This window comes from Cyprinus carpio, chromosome B12 (assembly GCF_018340385.1).
Source record: "Cyprinus carpio isolate SPL01 chromosome B12, ASM1834038v1, whole genome shotgun sequence".
In the NCBI taxonomy this organism is placed as follows: domain Eukaryota; kingdom Metazoa; phylum Chordata; class Actinopteri; order Cypriniformes; family Cyprinidae; genus Cyprinus; species Cyprinus carpio.
In genome coordinates this window covers 4,471,022-4,491,512 of record NC_056608.1, presented here as the reverse complement: position 1 = coordinate 4,491,512, position 20,491 = coordinate 4,471,022, and the positions used below count along the sequence as shown (strand labels likewise).

At 41.6% G+C, this 20,491-nt stretch overlaps 1 protein-coding gene across 2 annotated transcripts; it reads right to left on the bottom strand.

Moving 5' to 3' along the window:
• Nucleotides 1–1,707: 1,707 nt before the first annotated feature.
• On the bottom strand, nt 1,708–20,198 carry LOC122139137 (galectin-9-like). 2 transcript variants are annotated; one of them, XM_042734987.1, is made up of 8 exons: nt 20,070–20,198; nt 19,686–19,774; nt 19,198–19,393; nt 18,987–19,106; nt 17,425–17,454; nt 3,030–3,114; nt 2,362–2,522; nt 1,708–2,217 (listed from the first exon to the last, which is right to left on the bottom strand). In XM_042734987.1, exons 1-8 carry the CDS (start codon nt 20,103–20,105, stop codon nt 2,071–2,073), a joined length of 864 nt encoding a protein of 287 aa, XP_042590921.1. In that variant the 5' UTR covers nt 20,106–20,198; the 3' UTR covers nt 1,708–2,070. The 2 variants fall into 2 exon arrangements, with proteins under 2 accessions (XP_042590921.1, XP_042590922.1); XM_042734988.1 differs by lacking the exon at nt 17,425–17,454.
• Nucleotides 20,199–20,491: the final 293 nt, after the last annotated feature.

The following is a 20,491-nucleotide window of genomic DNA, read 5'->3' as shown; positions in this document are numbered from 1 at the left end:
AAAATGGGTATCGGAGAAGATACCAATTTAATATATTAATTTAATATAAATAGATGATACTTTATAAAGTTTATCTCATTTTTTGGCAGTGGTTGTTTTTGATACTGCTGTAATATAATAGGAGAATGATCATGAAATTGCGTTCATTACTATAGCAACAGATTACAGGTATATCTTTCAGAATCATCACTGGCCGGTAGAAATAAAAGTTTCTCTTTAAAAGAATGAGGAGCAGCACATTTTCCTGAAATAACGGGGAGGAAAAGTCTATGCTTTGCAATGTAGTAAAGAAAATTAAAGTTTCATAAAAATTGAAATGGCACACAGCAGACACATTAGCCTGTTGCAGATAATTATACGTAACAATAATTGTCTTGTCATGCTATATAAATTAAAACAATACTTTCTCATACTCTGATGATATGAAATAATCAAATTTACCAAAATTATTTAATTCATAATTCATTCTTCTATCTGAAGACCTGATCCTCCCTCTGTGGATAATCAACCCAATTCATTTATTAAATGTAGTTGGTTGTTCATCTGTTAGTCTAAAGATCAGTTTAATTTAGCAAAACAATAATTTCAGGGACATGGCGAGTTACAGGTTAATGTTTTCTTTTTTCTTCTGTGCATTATAATGAAGGCTTTGTAAAACTGCACAGCGTTTTTAGCTTTTTAAACAACATACTCCGTCCTACACCAACTACACACACATTTCCTCTATCATGTATGTCTATCAAAGACGATCGAACCAATCACGTGCAGCCCCGCCCCAGATGCAGCCCCGCCTCAATCCACAAGCTGCAGCCGGGTTCTTCTCGAAATTAACCCTTTTGTGAACCACTTCGCTGAAAATCTTAAAGCTTCATGAGGCTTCATTTCGCCATCATTACTTCTCGGGGGTGTGGGGTCGCACGTGAAATAAGTGTAGTTCATCTGCTGGTGAAAATAATCACCACACAATTGTTCTGGTAACCAGTATGATGGTTGGACTTCTTGCAGTACATTTCGAACTTGCTGTAAAACAAGGAAAACAAGATTTTTATTTATTTGTGTTTTTTTTTTTTTTTTTAAAAATATGATTTTCTTTAAAAAATCATGGCCTAATGGTTAGACAGTTAGACATGTAACCCGAAGGTCGCAGGTTCGAGTCTCGGTGCTTGCAGGAGTTGTAGGTGGGAGGGAGTGAATGAACAGCGCTCTCTTCCACCCTCAATACACATGGCTGAAGTGCCCTTGAGCAAGGCACTGAACCCCCAGTTGCTCCCTGATATATAGCTGCCCACTGCTCCGGGTGTGTGTTCACGGTGTGTTCACTTCTCAATGCTGTGTGTGTGCTCTTGGATGGGTTAAATGCAGAGCACCAATTCCGAGTATGGGTTACCATTCTTGGCCAATGTCACAACTTTCACTTATATAACCGGAGAATGTTGTCTAAGATTATGAAATCCTAAAGTTAATGAATAAAGATAAATGCGGAAGGTTCTGCATATGTCCTCAAGTTATTATCAACAAAAGTAAAGTATTGACTGTTTACTGTTGTCTTCTTGCATTATCGATGCACTATTTCCTGTTTAATATGGTAAAGCTGCTTTGACGTTTTTATTATGTTTGTTTTTTTTCATTTTTAATGTGGTTAAGTTGATTTGTCAAATGTTTATTGTTTATAGTGGTTTAGTAATGAGTGTGGATTTTTTTTTTTTCTTCAATGGATTTCATTATTTGCGTGTAAATCTTCATCACGCTCTGCTCATCTGCTCATTAAAAATCACAAACCAGTTTGGGAAACCTTGATGTAATTCTTAATGAACTTCATGTTGAGAACATTTTATTTCTTTTGTAGTTTTATATCAATATTGTACACAATTATCCTATTTAAATCAATATGATAAACGAGTTAGGTCATAAGTCATCTAAAAATAATCAGAAAGTAGTTATATATCACCTAAAATGTGTAATGTAATGGGTTATGTTACTAACTACAATTTTTCCCATGAAATTTGGAATCAATAATGGACTTGAAAGTAATCTACACAGCACTGCTCATAGATCAGTATGAAATCTTTGTCAGGGCTGCACAAATGTCAACTCCACATCTCCACTGACTTCCAAAACATCAATCTCCTCCAGTTTAGTGAAACGATGGCTGTAAGTGTGAGTTTGTTCACCATTGACAAACACTTTGTAATGATCACAACTGGAGAAAATGGTGACCTGAAATGCACATACAAAGACAAAGATGATTTTTCTCCAAACTCTATTGTACAGTAATTTTCCAGTGTATTTACAATCATAAATTCACATTCTCCACCTGAATAGTCATAGGTTCATGAATCATAAAGACATATGTTTGCTTACCTGCATCGGTTCCTCTCTTTTTAACAGCGCAACTTGAGATTTTTCGCCATTTTCCCATTTTCCATCCTCATAGCTGTTGCACTCAACCACATTCTCATCAAAACAAACACTGCAGTGAAATGCAATTCCGGTTTTGTGTCGTAGACTAATCTCCATTCTGTCACAGAAAGACTCTCTTAAAAACATCTCAGTTTCTCTGATCGGACGGAAGCTGTCATCATGTTATTTCAAGATTATTTATTACACAGTAAATTTCAGAGTGTTAAATTAACATTGCTCAGAGTATACATGGTCCCACTCTAAAAGAGTGTTAAAGTTGGTGATGCTGTTTGTGGAGATGATTCATTATCTTCTGCTGAAATCTTTAGAGATTTAATGTCGTCTTTTATTTCAGTTGATTTCATCTAAGGCTGTGGCTGAAGTCATTTGTAGTTCTTGTTTCTCTTTTCTTCAGTGATTCTGCTTGTTAACAGCAGCTTTTCATCACTAATGCTTAATCATCACTTAAGTAATCACTTAATTATCTCATTAACTTTAACACTGCTTCAGTGTTACTTTAACACTCTATTAGAGTGGGACCTCATATACTATGAGAAGTGTTAATTTAACACTCTGTATTTTACTGTGTATGTATTATCTGTGAAAGAATGATATTGTCAAACCTGTTTTTCCCCCAGGATTGAAAAATCCTTGGATGATGAAGATCTTTCCAGGATGTACTCCACCACAGAAGATCCTTTTATATGGGACCATCTAATTGTAATTAAATATATTTTAATATACTGCAATGCTATACTGTATAGCACATTAACTGTTTAGACCAGTGGTTTTCAACCTGTGGGCCGCGGCCCCCTAGTGGGTCGCGATGGTATTGCAGGTGGGCCGCCAATTACTATTAAAATAAATAATAATATTGTTAATATATGTAAAAATGTCTAAGTCATAACATGATAACATAATATTATATATATAATCAAATAAGCCCGAGTTATTTTCTGTTCATTGCCAGTTCATTCTAGGGCTGTGCGATAGAAAGAGTCATAAAATCACGATTTGAGCTATTTCGTGCGCGATTTCTAAATCGCTTTATAGCATGATTTTCCACGATTTCCCTGACCTCCCACAGTATGCCACCCGTTCTAATCAGAATGCAATGCGCCTAGCGAGAGAACAGAACAGACTGGGAATATGCCTACGTAGACAGTATGATTAATGCACGGGCTTACCTGGGCTTAAGCCCAGGGCCCCGGGCTGGGGGAGGGCCCCGATGATGCCGGAAAATATTGTAATCGGATTTTATAATTCGTTGGCTGTCCCTTTAAAATTACGCTTTATCGCTTTGCTTTTAATGCACGTGCGGGCGTTGCAAGTCCTGCTCGAGAAGTGTCAGTCAAGCCCTCTCAATCATCAGTCACAGTGGGCATTGTTTAATTGTCTGAAATCCAATAAAATTTATCATTGTCTGAAAGCATTCAGTTTTTGGCCTGTATCGAACTCACGTGACATACTTACGTTGAATTCTTTATAAGATAATTGCCGCCTATTCTAATGATGACAATAACTAATCTAATGGCTAATCTAATGTGACAGCAATGTCTCGTAAATATGACAGTGGTTCGCAAAAAAGAAAAACAGCACAAGATAAAGTAGAACGTCAGAACAGTTTGTTAAAAAAAAAAATCCGAAACTAACATCATATTTTAACGCAGGCCCTGGGAAAGATGAAGATGCAGATAATGGTGAAGGGGAAAGGGAAAGGAAATCACCGCCATTTACAGGTTGGTTGTGATATGGCAGCAGTAGCTAGAAAACCCGCTGGGTTTATATCCGCACCCTCCTGTTCCCGATATATATAAACTCTTTGTTCACCCCCTTCACCCGCTGTCTGCTTAGAATAATTTTCTTCCCGACCCGACCACCCTGCTAAATTTAGATCTCGTTTCCAAAATTTCAAATTTCCATTTCCACGGAGAAAATAAAAATGTTGCCTGCACAAAAATTTTATTTATTATTTTATTCGCCTTGTCAAGATACGAAATTTAACATTTTACTGCCAACACAGTAGGGGAAAAATGTCGAAGAGAAAAAATAAATAAAAACGTGTACTCTGAGCCCTCTTTTCAATATTTCTTGATACTGTTGTTGGATGTGGAAGTATCTCACTGACATTAAACTTTCCGATTTTTGCTGCTGTGTCGACAAAATGTTGGGCCAGCTGATTAAAACCTTTTCCGGACACACTATCATACGGTCGAATGTCTTGGCAAACAAATTTCAACACATTTTTCTGTTGTCTCTTTTTTAAACTGCTCTGGCACCGGCCTAGAATTTGTAAATGCCAGTTTAGTTTGATCCTTTGTGATGATGCATGAGTCCCGCCTTAAACCCGAGGTTACAGTCTTGTGACTGCTGAACGGGAATACTTTTAGGCATTTATCACATTGCGCAAAGGGTATTTTTTTTTTTTTCATCTGCGTCTATGATACATGAAAAAGACTCCCATACATCAGACTTGCATGATGTGGGTTTCTTAGCAGTAAAACTAACCATTTTCCAGTCCAAGTTGAACGTCCTTCAAGGACAGCGCATCCACACTTTGCTCTGCCATTCTTTTTTAGGGCCGTATATTTAGCACCGGTACAGTCTGCCCTGTGGACCGTTATGCACATGCTGCGCGTACAGACCCCGCAAATACAATGCATGACGCAGAAAAAACTGGTCCATGCGTGCAGCGCGTGCATAACGGTCCTGAGTGCAGGGCAGGCTGTAACCTTTACCGGGTGATCGATAAGATTAAGTAAAGCGAAGATATGCTGTTCTGAAAGGAAGTCGGGAACGTGATATTGAATGACCGACCGCTCTCGTTCAAATTACACCAGAGTTACCGACCGCTACCGTGTTTTAGTTTCAAATTACACAAGAGTTGCGGAAAGTTTGTGTTTTTTAGTGCCGCGGGAATGCAGACCCTCTGCATTTCAGAAATAATGCAATAATGGTTTTGTTGAAAAGGGGCCTATAACATAAGCATAGATATCGTTTTCATTGTCTTTGTTACATTTAACCTCAATAATAGGTTAATGACAGCAAAAGCTACTAGATTAATTTATATTTTAAATATTGTTAGACAAATAAAAAGTAAGTTAATAAAATAGTTAAACATAATCAAATTACGAGTAATAGCACAAATAAATACAACAGAACAAACATATAAATGTAATAAATGGTGCTTTTCAAGTTTTTCATGTAGGTTTAGAGATTTTCAGGTAGAGAAGTTGTGATCTAATGTATAACTATATAGATTAAACTATTAAAAATTTATCAGTCAAGAGCAGTTACAGATGCATAAAAATGTTTTTAATGTTTGAAAATATAAAACGTTAAATACTGTGGAATTATTAAAAAAATGAAGACATTTTAACCTGAAATTAAACCCGCCAGTGGGTGGCAGCGAATCACTGTTAATGAGCAAATCATTAAGATTCAACCGATTCATTCAAGCAGCTGATTCACTCAGGAAGTGTTGCTCAGAGACGCAAAACAATTCTGTGGACTTTGGAACCATTTTCGTTGGCGAAATACAGCGAAACAGACGATTTGGTGTCTAAAATGTAAGTCACTTGATATAAGTTGTTTATTAAACTGTACGCTGAATAAAATCATCACATTTGTAATCATGCTAATATTTGGAGAAAAACGGCACTCTTTGTGTAATATTAGTTTAACATAGCCTAGATATTAAATTATATAAATATGAAATATTTACAGGGGCATATTTGAATTCTGAGGCATTAAGACTAAATCACGTGCACAAGTCTAACCTACTAGACTACGTCACATAGTGCGTGCGTGCACAGAATGGGTGTTATTTTTTTTTGTTTTTTTGTTTTTTGTAAAGTGAGATGCATACTCGATAATATCAGATCGTTAAATCAACAATTACGATATCATAGACTACATATAACGCACACCCTACAGCACTGGCCCGATCAGGCAAGTGACCGTTCTGTCTACTGTCCCGAGCGTCATTCACACTAGCCTCGGGCAATCGGGCAGTCCTTGTTGTCGAGCCCTGGAAGGGCCCCTCAAGAGATAAAGCCCAGGGGCCCCTTATAGTCTTAATGCGGCCCTGCCTACGTAACTCACACACTCTGTCTGTGATGTGCCTTTTTTCCGAGCCCATGTTAACGGATCAGAGCGTTCACACTGCACGCGGTAAAAGGCTAGAAATAAAAACGTGCGAAAATAATTAATATCTAGCAGATGGGCATAGAGAGAGTTGTAAGTGCACAGGACGCAGTTTAAGTGAGAGGAGACACGTTTTGCACACTCTCTCCCAACGAGAACAGCGTGTATCTGAGCACGCGCGTCTGGTTTTGTGACAGAGCAAAGTAAAATCAATAGGTTACTGTCGTAAACCCGGTTCTCTGAAACATCGAGTGGAGAGATCCACCTATGGGAAGGGCATCCGTACCTGACCTCTGCAGAAGCATCCAGTTGCACCAAGTCTGGCTAGACAGACAGAAGCGCGCAGCCAATGCCAGGTAAGGCCCCGCCCCCTTACCTAGGGGTATATAACGGCTGCAGCGCTGCTATTCTCCAGTAAGTATATTCGCTTCTCGTGTGGTAAGCGGTTGAGAGCTGGTGGATCTCTCCACTCGATGTTTCAGAGAACTGGGTTTACGACAGTAACCTATTGATTTCTTTCATCATCTCATGTTCGAGATCCACCTATGGGAGAGACATGGACAGCTCCCCGATTGCCCAATACACTCACAGTGAGGTTCTGAAAGCCAGAGAAGGACGGTCGCCCCAGGGAGGCGGTGCCTGACACGTCCCATATTCATGAACCTGCGATACTGATGCACACACATGACTGCTGTGCACATGCAGCACATGAAACATGTTAGCATAACACATGATAACCAATGTGCATATAAATACACCCAGAAAAGGAATGGAAAAACATGCTTAGTGACAGGGATGTGCATGGCCAGCCGGCCCATTCACTCCTTCTTCATCACTTCCAACAGGGTTGCAGGGGAGGGCTAAGAAGACCCCACCCCCTAAAACCGAATGTGCTACCGAGATACTGGTGACATCCAGCCGGTAATAACGCACAAAGGTATGAGGAGAAGCCCAACTGGCAGCGGAGCAGATGTCCTGCAGTGACACTCCCCTAAACAAAGCCCAAGAGGTGGCAATGCCCCTCGTGGAATGAGCTCTGATGTCCCCTGGTGGCTGCATTCCCTTTGATTCATAAGCCAAAGCTATAGCATTCACAAGCCAATGTGAGAGGCGTTGCTTAGAAATAGGATTCCCTCCATGAGGGGGTGCCCATGAAATAAAGAGCTGGTCGCTCTTCCGGAAAGCACTGGTCCTGTTAATATATGTCCGTAAAGCACGGACGGGACACAGAGCATTTAGCCTCTCATCCTCTGGGGAGGAAAAAGGTGGAGGGTGAAAAGCGGACAGCTCCAACACCTCCGAAGTGAACGCAGGGAAGCACTTCGGCATGAAGGCCGGATTAAGCTTAAGGGAAACCATATCTTCACTAAGAGAGAATTTAGTGCACGAGGGATGAACCGAAAGAGCATGAAGCTTACTGACACGTTTGGCTGATGCCAAGGCCAAGAGCAAAGCTGTCTTGAAGGACAGCAGCTTTAGGGAAATACTTCCCAGAGGTTCAAAAGGATATTGAGACAGAGCCTCCAACACCCACTCAGGAACAGTTCTCCTGACGACTGACAAGGAGTGACGGGCACCTTTCATAAATCTGCGGATTAGAGGATGCTGCCCGACTGTTGAGCCCTCAAAGCCCACATGACAGGCCGAAATAGCAGCCAAGTAGACCTTAATTGTGGAAAAAGAAATGCCTTTTTCCAAGAGGTCTTGGAGGAAACACAAAATATCAGGAACTGAGCACTGATAAGATGTGAGACCTGGCCCATCACACCACCCTTCGAACACTTGCCACTTACTGCCATAAAAGGATAGTGTAGAAATGGCCCTGCCATTATGTATAGTAGCTATCACATGCGGCGAAAGCCCCAGTGCGCTTAGGTTTGTCCTCTCACGGGCCAAGCCCAAAGAGCCACCCTGTCCGGGTGCGGGTGATAAATCTCCCCGTTCGCTTGGGACAATAGATCCGTGCGGGGGGGGAGGCGCCACGGCTCGGCATATAACAGAGGGATTATCTCCGCCAGCCATGGTGCTTTGGGCCACCTGGGTGCTATCAGAATGAGAGACAGGCCCTGCTCTCTCACCCTGGCCAGTGTAGGAATTATCAGGCACAGGGGAGGAAAAGCATACAGCAGCACTCTGGGCCACGGGTGGGCCAGTGCATCTACCCCGAGGGGCGCGTCCACGTCCTTTAGCTAAAAGAACATAGGACAATGGTAGTTTTCGCGCGAGGCGAATAGATCTATGGTTGCCTGTCCGAATCTCATCCATAACATATCCACTATCTGCGGGTGAAGGTGCCAATCTCCGTAATTGGGGTTTCCCCTCGATAGAAGATCCGCGCCTCTGTTTAGAAGGCCCGGAACATGAGTCGCGTGTAACGACAGGAAAACCCGTCTGCTCCACACCAAAAGCTTGTAAGCTAGAGCGTGAAGTTTCGACGAGCGCACGCCGCCCTGACGGTTGATATAAGCCACTGCCGTGGTATTGTCGCAGCGTACAAGCACATGATGTCCCTGCAGGCGAGGCAGAAAATGATTCAGAGCTTTCCATACGACCATAAGCTCTAAATAATTTATGTGCGCTGAACGTAGTCTGCTCGGCCACAGACCGTTCACCGTTCTGCCCTCCTGGGTGGCACCCCAGCCTGTCAAGGACGCATCTGTCATCACGACTTTCCACAACATCACCGTCCCCAACGGGGTTCCCTGTGCGTAAAAGTCTGTGCTCTTCCAGTGGCGCAAAGCTGCCAAGCAGGCGCGCGTCACTATTACAGAGCAGCAAAGATCGCGCGTCGGGCTGAAATGTAGTAACAAAACCCATTTCATGAACGCTCTCATTCTCAGGAGTCCCAGCGGTACAACCTGGATAGATGAAGCCATAAGACCCTGCAGCCTGAGGCATGTGCGATATTGTACTTTCACCCCCTCTCTGAACTGCGACAGACAGTTCATTAGAGAGAGAACACGCTCTTGAGAGAGACGCGCTTGCATGGAGACTGAGTTCAACTCCAAACCCAGGAAAATGACATTCTGACTGGGTGTAAAATTGCTCTTGCTCACATTCACTCTGAACCCGAGAGATGTGATGTGCGTGAGCACACGGCAGGTGTCCTGCAACACTTTCTCTTTCGATTCGGCTATGAGGGGGAAGTCGTGGGCCTAATGGTTAGAGAGTCGGACTCCCAATCGAAGGGTTGTGAGTTCGAGTCTCGGGCCGGCAGGAATTGTTGGTGGGGGGAGTGCATGTACAGTTCTCTCTCCACCTTCAATACCATGACTTAGGTGCCCTTGAGCAAGGCATCGAACCCCCAACTGCTCCCCGGGCGCCGCAGCATAAAAATGGCTGCCCACTGCTCCGGGTGTGTGTTCACAGTGTGTGTGTGTTCACTGCTCTGTGTGTGTGCACTTCGGATGGGTTAAATGCAGAGCACGAATTCTGAGTATGGGTCACCATACTTGGCTGAATGTCACGTCACTTTCATGTGCTCTGTGTGTGTGTATTTCGGATTCCTCAGACCTGACATTCTCATGGGTGCTAAGCCCGCCTCCGCACACAGACAGAAACACCGGGGGCTTAGACTGAGCCCAAACGGCAGAACTGTGAATTCGTAACATGTGCCTTGGTAGGCGTAACGAAGAAACTTCCTGTGTGGCGGATAAATGCTTATATGGAAGAAAGCATCTTTCAGGTCGACCGATGTGAACCAGTCGTTCTGTTTTATGGCGCGGGCAAGTGAGCCATGAGTCAGCATTCTGAAATTGTATTTCCTCAAATGTTTGTTCAACACACGAAGGTCCAAGATAGGGTGGAGAGAGTCATCCTTTTTGGGGACCAGGAAATAACGATAATAAAAACCCTGATTCATCAGACTGGGGGGCACCACCTGAATCGCTCCCTTGTTTATGAGTGAGGATATTTCCTCTTTCAGAATGTGTGAGGTGTTCTCCTCCATGTGTGAAGAGAGAACGCCGTTGAAATGCGGGGGTTTCATTGCAAACTGCAGTCTGTATCCCTGCATTATAGTACGCATCACCCACTCGGGAGCCGAGACAGTTTGCCAAGCCCATTCGTGACTTGCGAGTGTTCCCACCCGAGCCGCAGCGGAGCTGTGTAAGCCCAGCTGGTTTATTTGTGATGCAATGGCACCATCTAGTGGACACACCAGGGGCAACATGCAGGGGTTCAGACAGATTTCCTCTCTCCGCAGGGAGATGGACTCTCTCTGCGGAGAGAGATCCTCTCTCCATAACGAATTCATTTGATTCGTTTGTTTTAATGTGTTTTTTGTTTTTTTTGTGTGTTTTGTGTTGGGGAAACACTTGGGCCGAAGCCTTTATTGATTGGGTGAGGGGAACAGAGTGTATGCGGTGTGGTGACACTGCTTTTGCACTTTTCCTCACAACAGACCCCCTGAACGTGAGGGAGGAACACACAACGTTCATTAAACACATGGGCTGGGCAGCCTCGAACGGAGAGGAAGCGATCCATCCGCGGGAGACCCTGCGTCTTTTGAACGGGGGTCCTGGGACAGGAAGAGAGTCCGAAGGGCTCGCGGCCCATGAACTCGGACTCGATGCCCCATCAAACAAACATCAGGCAGGCCGCTTACGTTTCGAGTCGATGGGGGTAGGGTTAGATGGTCTTCCAGCCGCGGCGGGAGTCGATTTTCCCCAGTGCTTAGCAGGCGGTGGGTTATTCTGCCGTGGAGGGGTTTTGTTGCGGGGCCTTTCCTTGCCCTGGTGGAAATGTCGTCCCATGGCAGGAGTGTTAGGCAAACGCGCAGGGGGTGCCTGGCGTGGGGCTGCCTTCCTAGGAAGGCATAACTTGAAGGCCTCGTCCTCCTTCTTTTTGTCGTCACACCGTTGTTGCATCAATGTGACGGCGGGGCCGAAGAGAGCCCGGCCGGGCTCCCCCACCGACGCGCCCGCGATGCGCCGCTTCTCACTGTCAGGAAGGCCTGACAGGGTAAAGGGGCGGTCACACTAGACCTTGAACGTGCGAAATTTTTTCGGACACCACTGCGAATATGGGCGGGAGCAGGTTCGGTCTCCCCTCAGTTATTACAACATGGATTAATGTGCTTGTACTGTGCCTTTTGCGATGGCGTCGAAAGCGTTTTATTATGTTTTACTCTCTGTCTGTCTCTCTCTATATATAAATACATACACACTAAGCAATAAAAAATTATAAAATGTGTCCTCATTCAAATGTACCATCTGTTCCTGTTTCCATTGACACTGCGAACCATGCAGCTTTTTTTTAAATAATCTTTTAAAGATGTATTATATAAAATAGGATGCTGCGCTACTGCTAAAATTAGCGCTTCCTTAATTTTTAAATTTCTGTACAGAGAGGTCACGCAGTGACGTATCGATCTTCTACTGGTCCCACGTCTTCACGTGATGCGAATTCGCAGGTCAGAGTTCACCAAACTTGAACTTTGGAACACAGCGAAATGCGAAATTTTTCGCATGAGCTTGCGTTTCCGGTCTGACGCATTCGCATGCGTATGAATGGAAGTCAATGGAACGAAAAGTGCAGTGTGACCGCCCCTTGAGAAATGGGGAGTTTTTTGCCACCACAGAAAGCGCCATAGAGCGCCCGCAGGCTTGGACGGCCTGCCGAGCGTTACGGAGGACGAGGTCGTTCACCGTGAGGATCTCCTTCCACAAGGGTAGAGAAGGGGTTCCCTTTTCCAGCTGTTGCCCTAATTCGTCCAAAATCTCCGCCTGGTAAGCGGAGAGGAGAGACGAAACGTTCAGGGCCCTGACAGCCAAGGCTGAGGACTTGTATGCGGCCTGGTGAACTGAGGCAGAAAAACGGTCCATCTTGTTGGGCAAGACCGGCTTAGGGGGAGCGAGCAGCCCGCCCTGAGCGGGGTTAAGGTGCCTGGCGATGGAAGGCTCGATAGCTGGGGTCACCCATACCAAGAGCTGCCATATCCTTTACTTCAAGGCCCGTAAGGCCGTGTTTGAAGTCGAGCGGTTCGCTCCAATTGTGCCTCATGTGCTTAGTGCACGCTGGAAGGACGGGGAAGAGTTGTTTCCTCAGACCGGAAGGAGGTCCCAACACTTGCCCGTCGTAAATATCCCTCTCCTGGTTGGTGGCGCTCTGTGGAGCCGGCCACTCAATGTTGAGGGAGTTGTTTCCTCAGACCGGAAGGAGGTCCCAACACTGGACTGAGGCAGGGCTGCGTGGCCGCTAGCCTGGGGAACGCCAGAGGGCGGGATGTCCTCCTCGTCCTCTGAGACCCCGAGAAGGGCCGCATCATCCTCATCGCCGGAACCGGCCGGTTCGTCGGCGAGCATGAGGTTGCCCGCGAAGATGTCCTCTTCGGGGAATGCGGGATTGGGCTGGTCAGCCCAAACAAGTGAGGAGGAGCCCCGGGAGTTCCCCGGTAGCGCGTCGTCGTCACCGTGTCCCTCATCTGAGTCAGAAAGGCCGAGCTCGGCGCACTGGGTCGCTGCAACTTTAAGATGGCATCGTAAAAGCTTTTTGGGCAGCATAAGGCAATGACTGCAATTTTCCGGGTTCTCCAAGGCTTCTTGAGCGTGTTTAAGGCCCAAGCAAACCACACAGAACGGGTGAAGGTCCTTAGGGGCGATGAGCGCTCCACACGCGGCCGGGCAGGCATGTGATAGGCTATTCCCCGGAGAAACGGTAGGTTTAGAAAGCGACATACCGGAGAAGAACTCGGCAAAAATTACGTGGCGGGCAGCCGTGGAAGGAGGAGCAGGTGAAAACCGACGAGAGCGCGGGCGGCTCTGAATGCAGAACACAGCAGAAGGCTGAAAAGACGACAGTCACGTCTGGCGGAGGCTGATCAGGCGATATGTCCTCCTGAAGACACGAAAGTGAGCAGCGTAATCCAACCAAACTGTGTCAGTGCAGAGATCCCGAGAAGCGAATGTCAACTGGAGAATAGCAGCGCTGCAGCCATTATATACCCCTAGGTAAGGGGGCGGTGCCTTACCTGGCATTGGCTGCGCGCTTCTGTCTGTCTAGCCAGACTTGGGTGCAATTGGATGCTTCTGCAGAGGTGCATGTTTTTATTGATTAAGACCAACACCTGATCTTCTGTAATTCTCGTTTACCGCGCATGCGCAAAGTGACGTAAGGTATGCCTATGAAACGCATGCGCAGTAACGTGGTGACGTCACGTTTATGTATTTACCGTTAATACGCGTGCGCGCCCTACTGACTAGCATTAATGCGCATATCCAGGTTCATTCACTTCCGGATGTTCGTAAGGTATGGTGGATTTGAGATTCGGTGGCAGTCAAAAAACATTTAATTACTTTTGTTTTCTTAAAAATGTGAGTTTGTGTTAATGGCTTTTAATTGTAAGGATGCTTTGGTCAATCATAGAGAGTGTCATTGCAAATGTGTGCGATTTCAAACATTTATGACATGTCTCATGATATATTATTCGAAGTGACAGGGATTCTGCTGCTCTTTAAAGGGTCTTTAAAAGTCTTATTTTGCCTAAAATGAGCTTTTAAAGATGTCTTAAAATAGAGCAGAAAGACTTTATTAATGTAAGTAATGCCATTGATGGTTGCATGCATTTCAAAAAAAACAAACAAAAACATTTTTTTAACATATTTGTAATATTTTTCATTAACTAACATTATCAAAGATTAATAGATACTGTAACAAATGTATTGGTCATTGTTAGTTCATGTTAATTAATACATTATTGTTTACCAATGACACCTTATTGTAAAGTGTTACCTCTTAAATTTACCTTCATGTGACTTCATATGACTTTTTAGGGACACTGTCAGTGAGATGAAATTCAGAGAAGAGACCCACTTCATGTTGCTAGATAGTTCTTTGACTCCTTACCATGTAGTGAGTACTGTAAGAAGTATTTGAGTGTCTGTCTCTTTTCATCTCTCTGTCTGTCTCCTCTCAACTATCTGTTTTTGTTTTTCTCTGATAGACTGTATAAGAAGCTCACAGGTTCACCAGCGCCTCTTCTTCCTCAGGATACTGAAGAAGAACCAGCTGTCTTCAGCCATCCTGGTGAACTTCTACCGGTGTGCGATCGAGAGCATCCTGACCAGTTGTATCACAGTCTGGTATGAGAACTGCTCAGTTGCTGACTGCAAGGCACTGCAGAGGGTGGTGAAAACTGCCCAACGCATCACAGGGACAACACTTCCTGATATTGAGGACATCCAAAGAAAATGCTGTCTACGTCGAGCTCGCATCCTTTTTAAGGACTCTCCTCTCACCCTGACCATGGACTGTTTAACCTCATGCCCTCCGGGAGGAGATTCAGGAGCCTCCGGACAACGACCAGCAGATCCAGGAACAGCTTTTTCCCTACAGCTGTCTCCTTACTGAACTCTGCCCTCTGACAACCCCCCCGCACACACACACACAGACTCCTCCCCCTCCTCATCACTACATCTGATTTACAAACAAGCAAAAAACAGTAACTTGTTATTACTTGCACTTCTGTCTGTTTATCCAGGATACTGAGTAATCCATTTGCACACTGAAATATTTTCTATGCACTTTGTTACTGTCCATTGCACTTGTGTAAATGATGTTCATATGTCCATAGTTTCTGCTTATAGTGTACATACACTTACATAATCCATCTGTATAGTATGTTCATAGCACACCTATCTGTATATCATGCTGATAGTATTTAAATCTGTAAATTATGTCTATAATACTGCCTTATTTGTATATTTATTGTACATTTGTAACATATTGTAGACCTTGTATATCCTGTACTTACTGCTTACTGCACTTCTAGCTAGATGCTTACTGCATTAAGTTGCCTTGTACCTTACATGTACAATGACAATAAAGTTGAATCTAATCTAATCTAAAAAATTTAAATAAAATTGCCCTCAACTGTAAAATTTTCACACTGAAAAAACTTCAAACTTTCAGGCTATACTTTCTTGAGCCAAGCCAACCTAAATTTTGACTTGACAAACTTTATTAATTTAGTTGATGTTAATGCTGGTTATAAATTAAATCACTTTACAGAAAAAGCAAATAACACTTTTTCTAACACCATGCTATAATATATTTAAAAATACATTTAAAATATTTTCCTTGTATGGCTCTTCTGCCTTTCTTCAAAAGGATTTAATATTGCTTTAATATCGTTTGTTCTTTTATGTAAATTAGGTGTCGAGAACTGGAGTGCATTTTCTGCACAATACAACCTGAGTTCCAGGTGGCAACTTAAGTTATACTTATTGCAAATAGTGGCAAGTATCTGCACCTCAGTATTGTAGTACATTATAAAACAGTATGCAATAATAACTTATTGAGTGTAAATTATAATTTTAATTCAGATTATTATATGGATGCCACCTTATTGGGACAATAAAGCCCTCCCTCACAACTTTTTGATTATTTCCTTCATTTTTATTGAAAATACATGCTTTTCTGATGTGATTTGAAATTTGAAAAAGGAGAAAAAAAAACTTAAGTCAAAAGGAACACTCGAACCCGGGTCGATTGCATCAAATTGTAAACAACACACGTTTTATCATCTGCACCACTAGAGCTGACGACTGATTTTCATCTGTTTTACTCTTGAATAGCTCAATAAGACACATATGAGGTGCCATTAAAGTGTAATATTACAATATACACAGTGAAGTAAAGTGCAACAGAATGTTAATATATTGTAAATAAAATACTACACAGATATTACAGAATAAACTCTGTAATTCCGTATAATTTTACATCAGATGAAACATGGTTAAAATAATGGATATGTGCTGTTTGCTGTATTATATTTTACTGTTGTTTTTCTCGTCTTTTTTTTTTACACCTTAATGTTCTTTAATACTTTAACATTTTATTGGAGTATTCTTTTAAGTATGCGCATGCATTTTAATGCACGCAAGACGCGAAAACAACTAACGTCATCACGCAATGCAAATTACACACGCATGTGTGCTAAAGACATACCTTACGTCACTTTGCGCATGCGCGGTAAACACATACCTGACGTACGTACGTGACGTCACCGAGCTACAGTCTGCAGCGAGGGGTGTCTCAAGTGGTTAGGTACGGATGCCCTTCCCATAGGTGGATCTCGAACACGAGATGATGAAAGAGAACTGCGTGCGAACAGAGAGATTTGCGCTCGTGCATTATTTTAATGTGCTTTCGTGTTACATTAATGCGCTCTCGCTGCTGCTGTATGGCAAAAAAGAAAAAAAGTCCCTGGACACAGGATTTATTTTAATTTTTTGCCATAGGTCTAGAAATTTTGTTACACCTTTACTTAGTGATTATTTTGACTTATGTCTGTTCTAGAGACGTTACAACCTTTTGATAAAGCTCTAACTGGTTTTCTTTTGGAAATATGTTTTAATTTCATCCTGAATGCGTTTATGACTGTAAAGCATATCTGTGTGTGTCAAAATCGTGATAAAAATCGAAATCGCAAAATTGATCAAAGAAATTGCGATAGGTTTTTTTTTTTTTTTGTCCATATCGCACAGCCCTAGTTCATTCAATAAATACAGTTAACAATCTAGCTTCTGAGTAGCCTACTAAGTTATTAACCCAACAATAGCGGGGTCAGTTCATTTTTTTTGCAGTGGGCCGCGCAAACATATGTGTTTGGTTGTGTGGGCCGCGAGTTGAAAAAGTTTGGGAACCACTGGTTTAGACGAAAAAGGTTGGGAACCACTGGTTTAGACCACTGCCTTTTATGTTGTTTTCTTACTTTTGGATTTGATATGTTATATGAGAAATAAGTAATAAAATCAAATGTGTAATGCTAGACAGATTCCACACATTCGCATACTTGTACACTCTTGATATAGATGTCACAGAGTTATTAGAGATTCATGTAGATAAGCTGGCTACCAAAGATTTTAGATAACTTACAAAACATCCTGGAGGTGCAGCATAATGGGGCTGTAAATTTAGAAAAAAATTTAATTTATATATATATATATATATATATATATATATATATATATATATATATATATATATATATATATATATATATATATATATATACATAGAAGTACAGCAGTGCAAGCATAAGAATAATTGGTTTAAAAACTGATAGGGACATTGATTGGCAGAAAACAACCCTTTTAATCTGTATTAAAGTTAAAGTTAATGAGATAATTAAGTGTCTAATTAAATGATGATTGTGCATTAATGATGAACATCTTCTGTTAACAACAGCCACAGCCTTAGATGAACTTAACAGAATTTTTTTATTTTATTTTTTAAACACACACAAGATGCCACCATAATTGTGGTCAAGGTTTGCTTTACTTAATCTCTTGACCCTTTTAAGAATTAAATGTAGTTTGTTTCTAAGCGATTGCAATATTGTTTTATAGCAAACGTATGCATTGTTGAATCAAATGTTTGAAGTAGTAGATTAGTTTACTATTTTAGGTTATTGATTGTCGATAGTTGATAGTCACCATTGTTAAGATTCATATGCTGGTTCTTGATGTCTTTTTTGTGCCTAAACAGTAAAGGAGCTCAATTTTGTTATATGTATTACATAATGAATTTCATTCACTATACCTAAGAGCAGCACTTTGATTGCATGCTGCATATTCACAGGGTCATTAGTGTAAAACCTAAACACATAAATGAAGAAAAAAAAAAACATTTTGAGCGTAATCTGACCAGCTCAATAAAATTATCTCATCATATATGAACTGCTAATTTTTTCTTACTGTACAACACCAAATGCATTTCTACAGAGAAAGATCTAACACAGCAAGTTAAGGGTCAAGAGCCCAACTAAGGCAAACACTGATCTCCATGATGGTGGCATCATTTATCCAATAAAACATCAACATCTGATCTTCTGTAATTCTCAGTAACAGCAGATTTTTATCACTAATGCACAATCATCATTTAATTAGTCACTTAATTATCTCATTAACTTTAACTCTTTGGGATTTGACTTGAGACTTGGAAAGGAATGACTTGGTTCCTCCTCTGCTGAAATCAGCTGCTGAGTTCATGGGTGGAATAAACATATGCCAGGACTTTTACTTTCTGACCTCTGGACTTTACACCTCTGCCAACCGCTGGGTCAAAACAACCCAACCGTTGGGTTTGTCCCTTTTTAACCCAGCGCTGGGTTTATATTTTAAATGTGTTTATATTTAACCCAGCATTTTTTAGAGTGTATACTGTGTATAAATTTCAAATGCAATATTTTGTATACTGTTAAATTGTGAATAATGTTTACATTCTTTACCAGTGTCCAGTCTGTATTTATTGTATTGTTAGTTCTGCATCCAATAATGTTGTTATTTGATTGATATTGTAGCCCAATTTCCCCCACAAGATCAATAAAGAAATTAGCTATATATCAAGATAAGAAACATTTCCATATTGATATTGGTATATGCCTAATAGTGGTGAAATGGTAAAGTGCCTTTTTTTCTCCTTTTTTTTTTCCTCACCGCAGGATACTGGAAAGCAACTAAACTCAGTTCCACCATTCCTCCAATGCAGATGCTGTCCACATGGGAGAACGGCATACGGTGCTTGTACTCAAAGAAGGGTTTCCCATTGGTACTTATCTAGAAAAAGCCAAAAACTTTGGTTTATTGTCCTATCCAATAAAAAGTTGGCCTGTAGTTCATTATAAATTATGAAATATGAAATAATGACCTTGTAAGTCTCCTGGGTGACGAGGATCTGCAGAGCAAATGTCTGGGCTCTCGGGAAAGGAGTTTCATACTTGCGTTCCTCTGAGCCCCAGTGACCATAATGGCAGGTGTTGTGCACAACGTATTCAGATCCTCCCTCATAGCGAGGGTTAAAGTGCAGAACAATATCAGACCCGTGCATGAGGTCCACCTGGAATCTGGAGAAAACCCGAATTGAGAGAAGCGGAACAAAAGCTGTACATGTCAAATAAAAAAATATATAGTTTATGACAAAAACAAATAAATGCATTGCAGCTGATCTTCTATTTATAAGCCTCAAGCTTGAACCACTAAGTCAAATACTTACTAAGAAAGCTAGCATTTGCTTTGACTCTATTAAAAATCATCAATAGTATAAAGAGGTGCAAAATACAACAAAAATCTTTCTGGTGATCCTATTGACGGGATGACAAAGGCCATTCATATCTTTACAGAGAGACTGTTACCCACCTGCTGGAATGTGGTGAAACTCGTCCACATACAGTAACAATAATGCCCTCCAATAGCCCTCCATGGATCGGTCTATTGAATGGGACAGTCTGTGTGGAAAATTTTCATACCAGACTTCTCATAAAATTAGATTATTTTTAACATTCTTATATTTAAGAATGTTAATGGTAGGCTAACAGTTCATTTTGATAGTCCACTTGAGACATTCTACTAACTATAAGTAACTTTGCAAGTACCTGGGAAAGTCAACATATTCTACTAACAGTTTAAAAATAAATAAATAAATAAAAATAAATAAATAAAAATAAATAAATAAATAAATATATATATATATATATATATATATATATATATATATATAGAAATTAATAATTGGTCACTTACCGGGTTGAAAAATGGCAGTTGCTGAAACAGAGCCATTGTGTCAAAACTTGCTCTCCTCCAGCCTTACAAAATGTCCAGCATTTACAGTTTGGTTTATTTGACTGAAGGTCCACATAGTTAATGTTTTTATGTTGGTGCATTCATTATGAGGCCCAAGTGCACTATTTCTGTTTTGTTTGCATATATTGACACAGACACACACACATACAGAATTATACACACTCAAATGAATTGGTATGGCTATAACCATATAGCCAAAATGAGTCAGAAGACTGAAATAAGACGTTAAAATCAGATAAGACCCAGAAGGATTAAGCTCTGATAAAGCATTCCTGTTCATTTTGTACATTATTTAATTCATAATTCATTCTTCTATCTGAAGACCCGATCCTCCCACTGTGGATAATCAACCCAATTCATTT

Excerpts from the sequence above, each read along its gene's own strand:
- LOC122139137 (XM_042734987.1), bottom strand. The coding sequence starts at position 20,105 with ATGGCTCTGTTTCAGCAACTGCCATTTTTCAACCCG. Across the intron at positions 3,115-17,424 it reads CTGCACCTCCAGGATGTTTT|ATGGTCCCATATAAAAGGAT; the intron begins GTAAGTTATCTA and ends AATTACAATTAG. Across the intron at positions 2,523-3,029 it reads ATTTTTCAATCCTGGGGGAA|ACAGAATGGAGATTAGTCTA; the intron begins AAACAGGTTTGA and ends AGTCTTTCTGTG.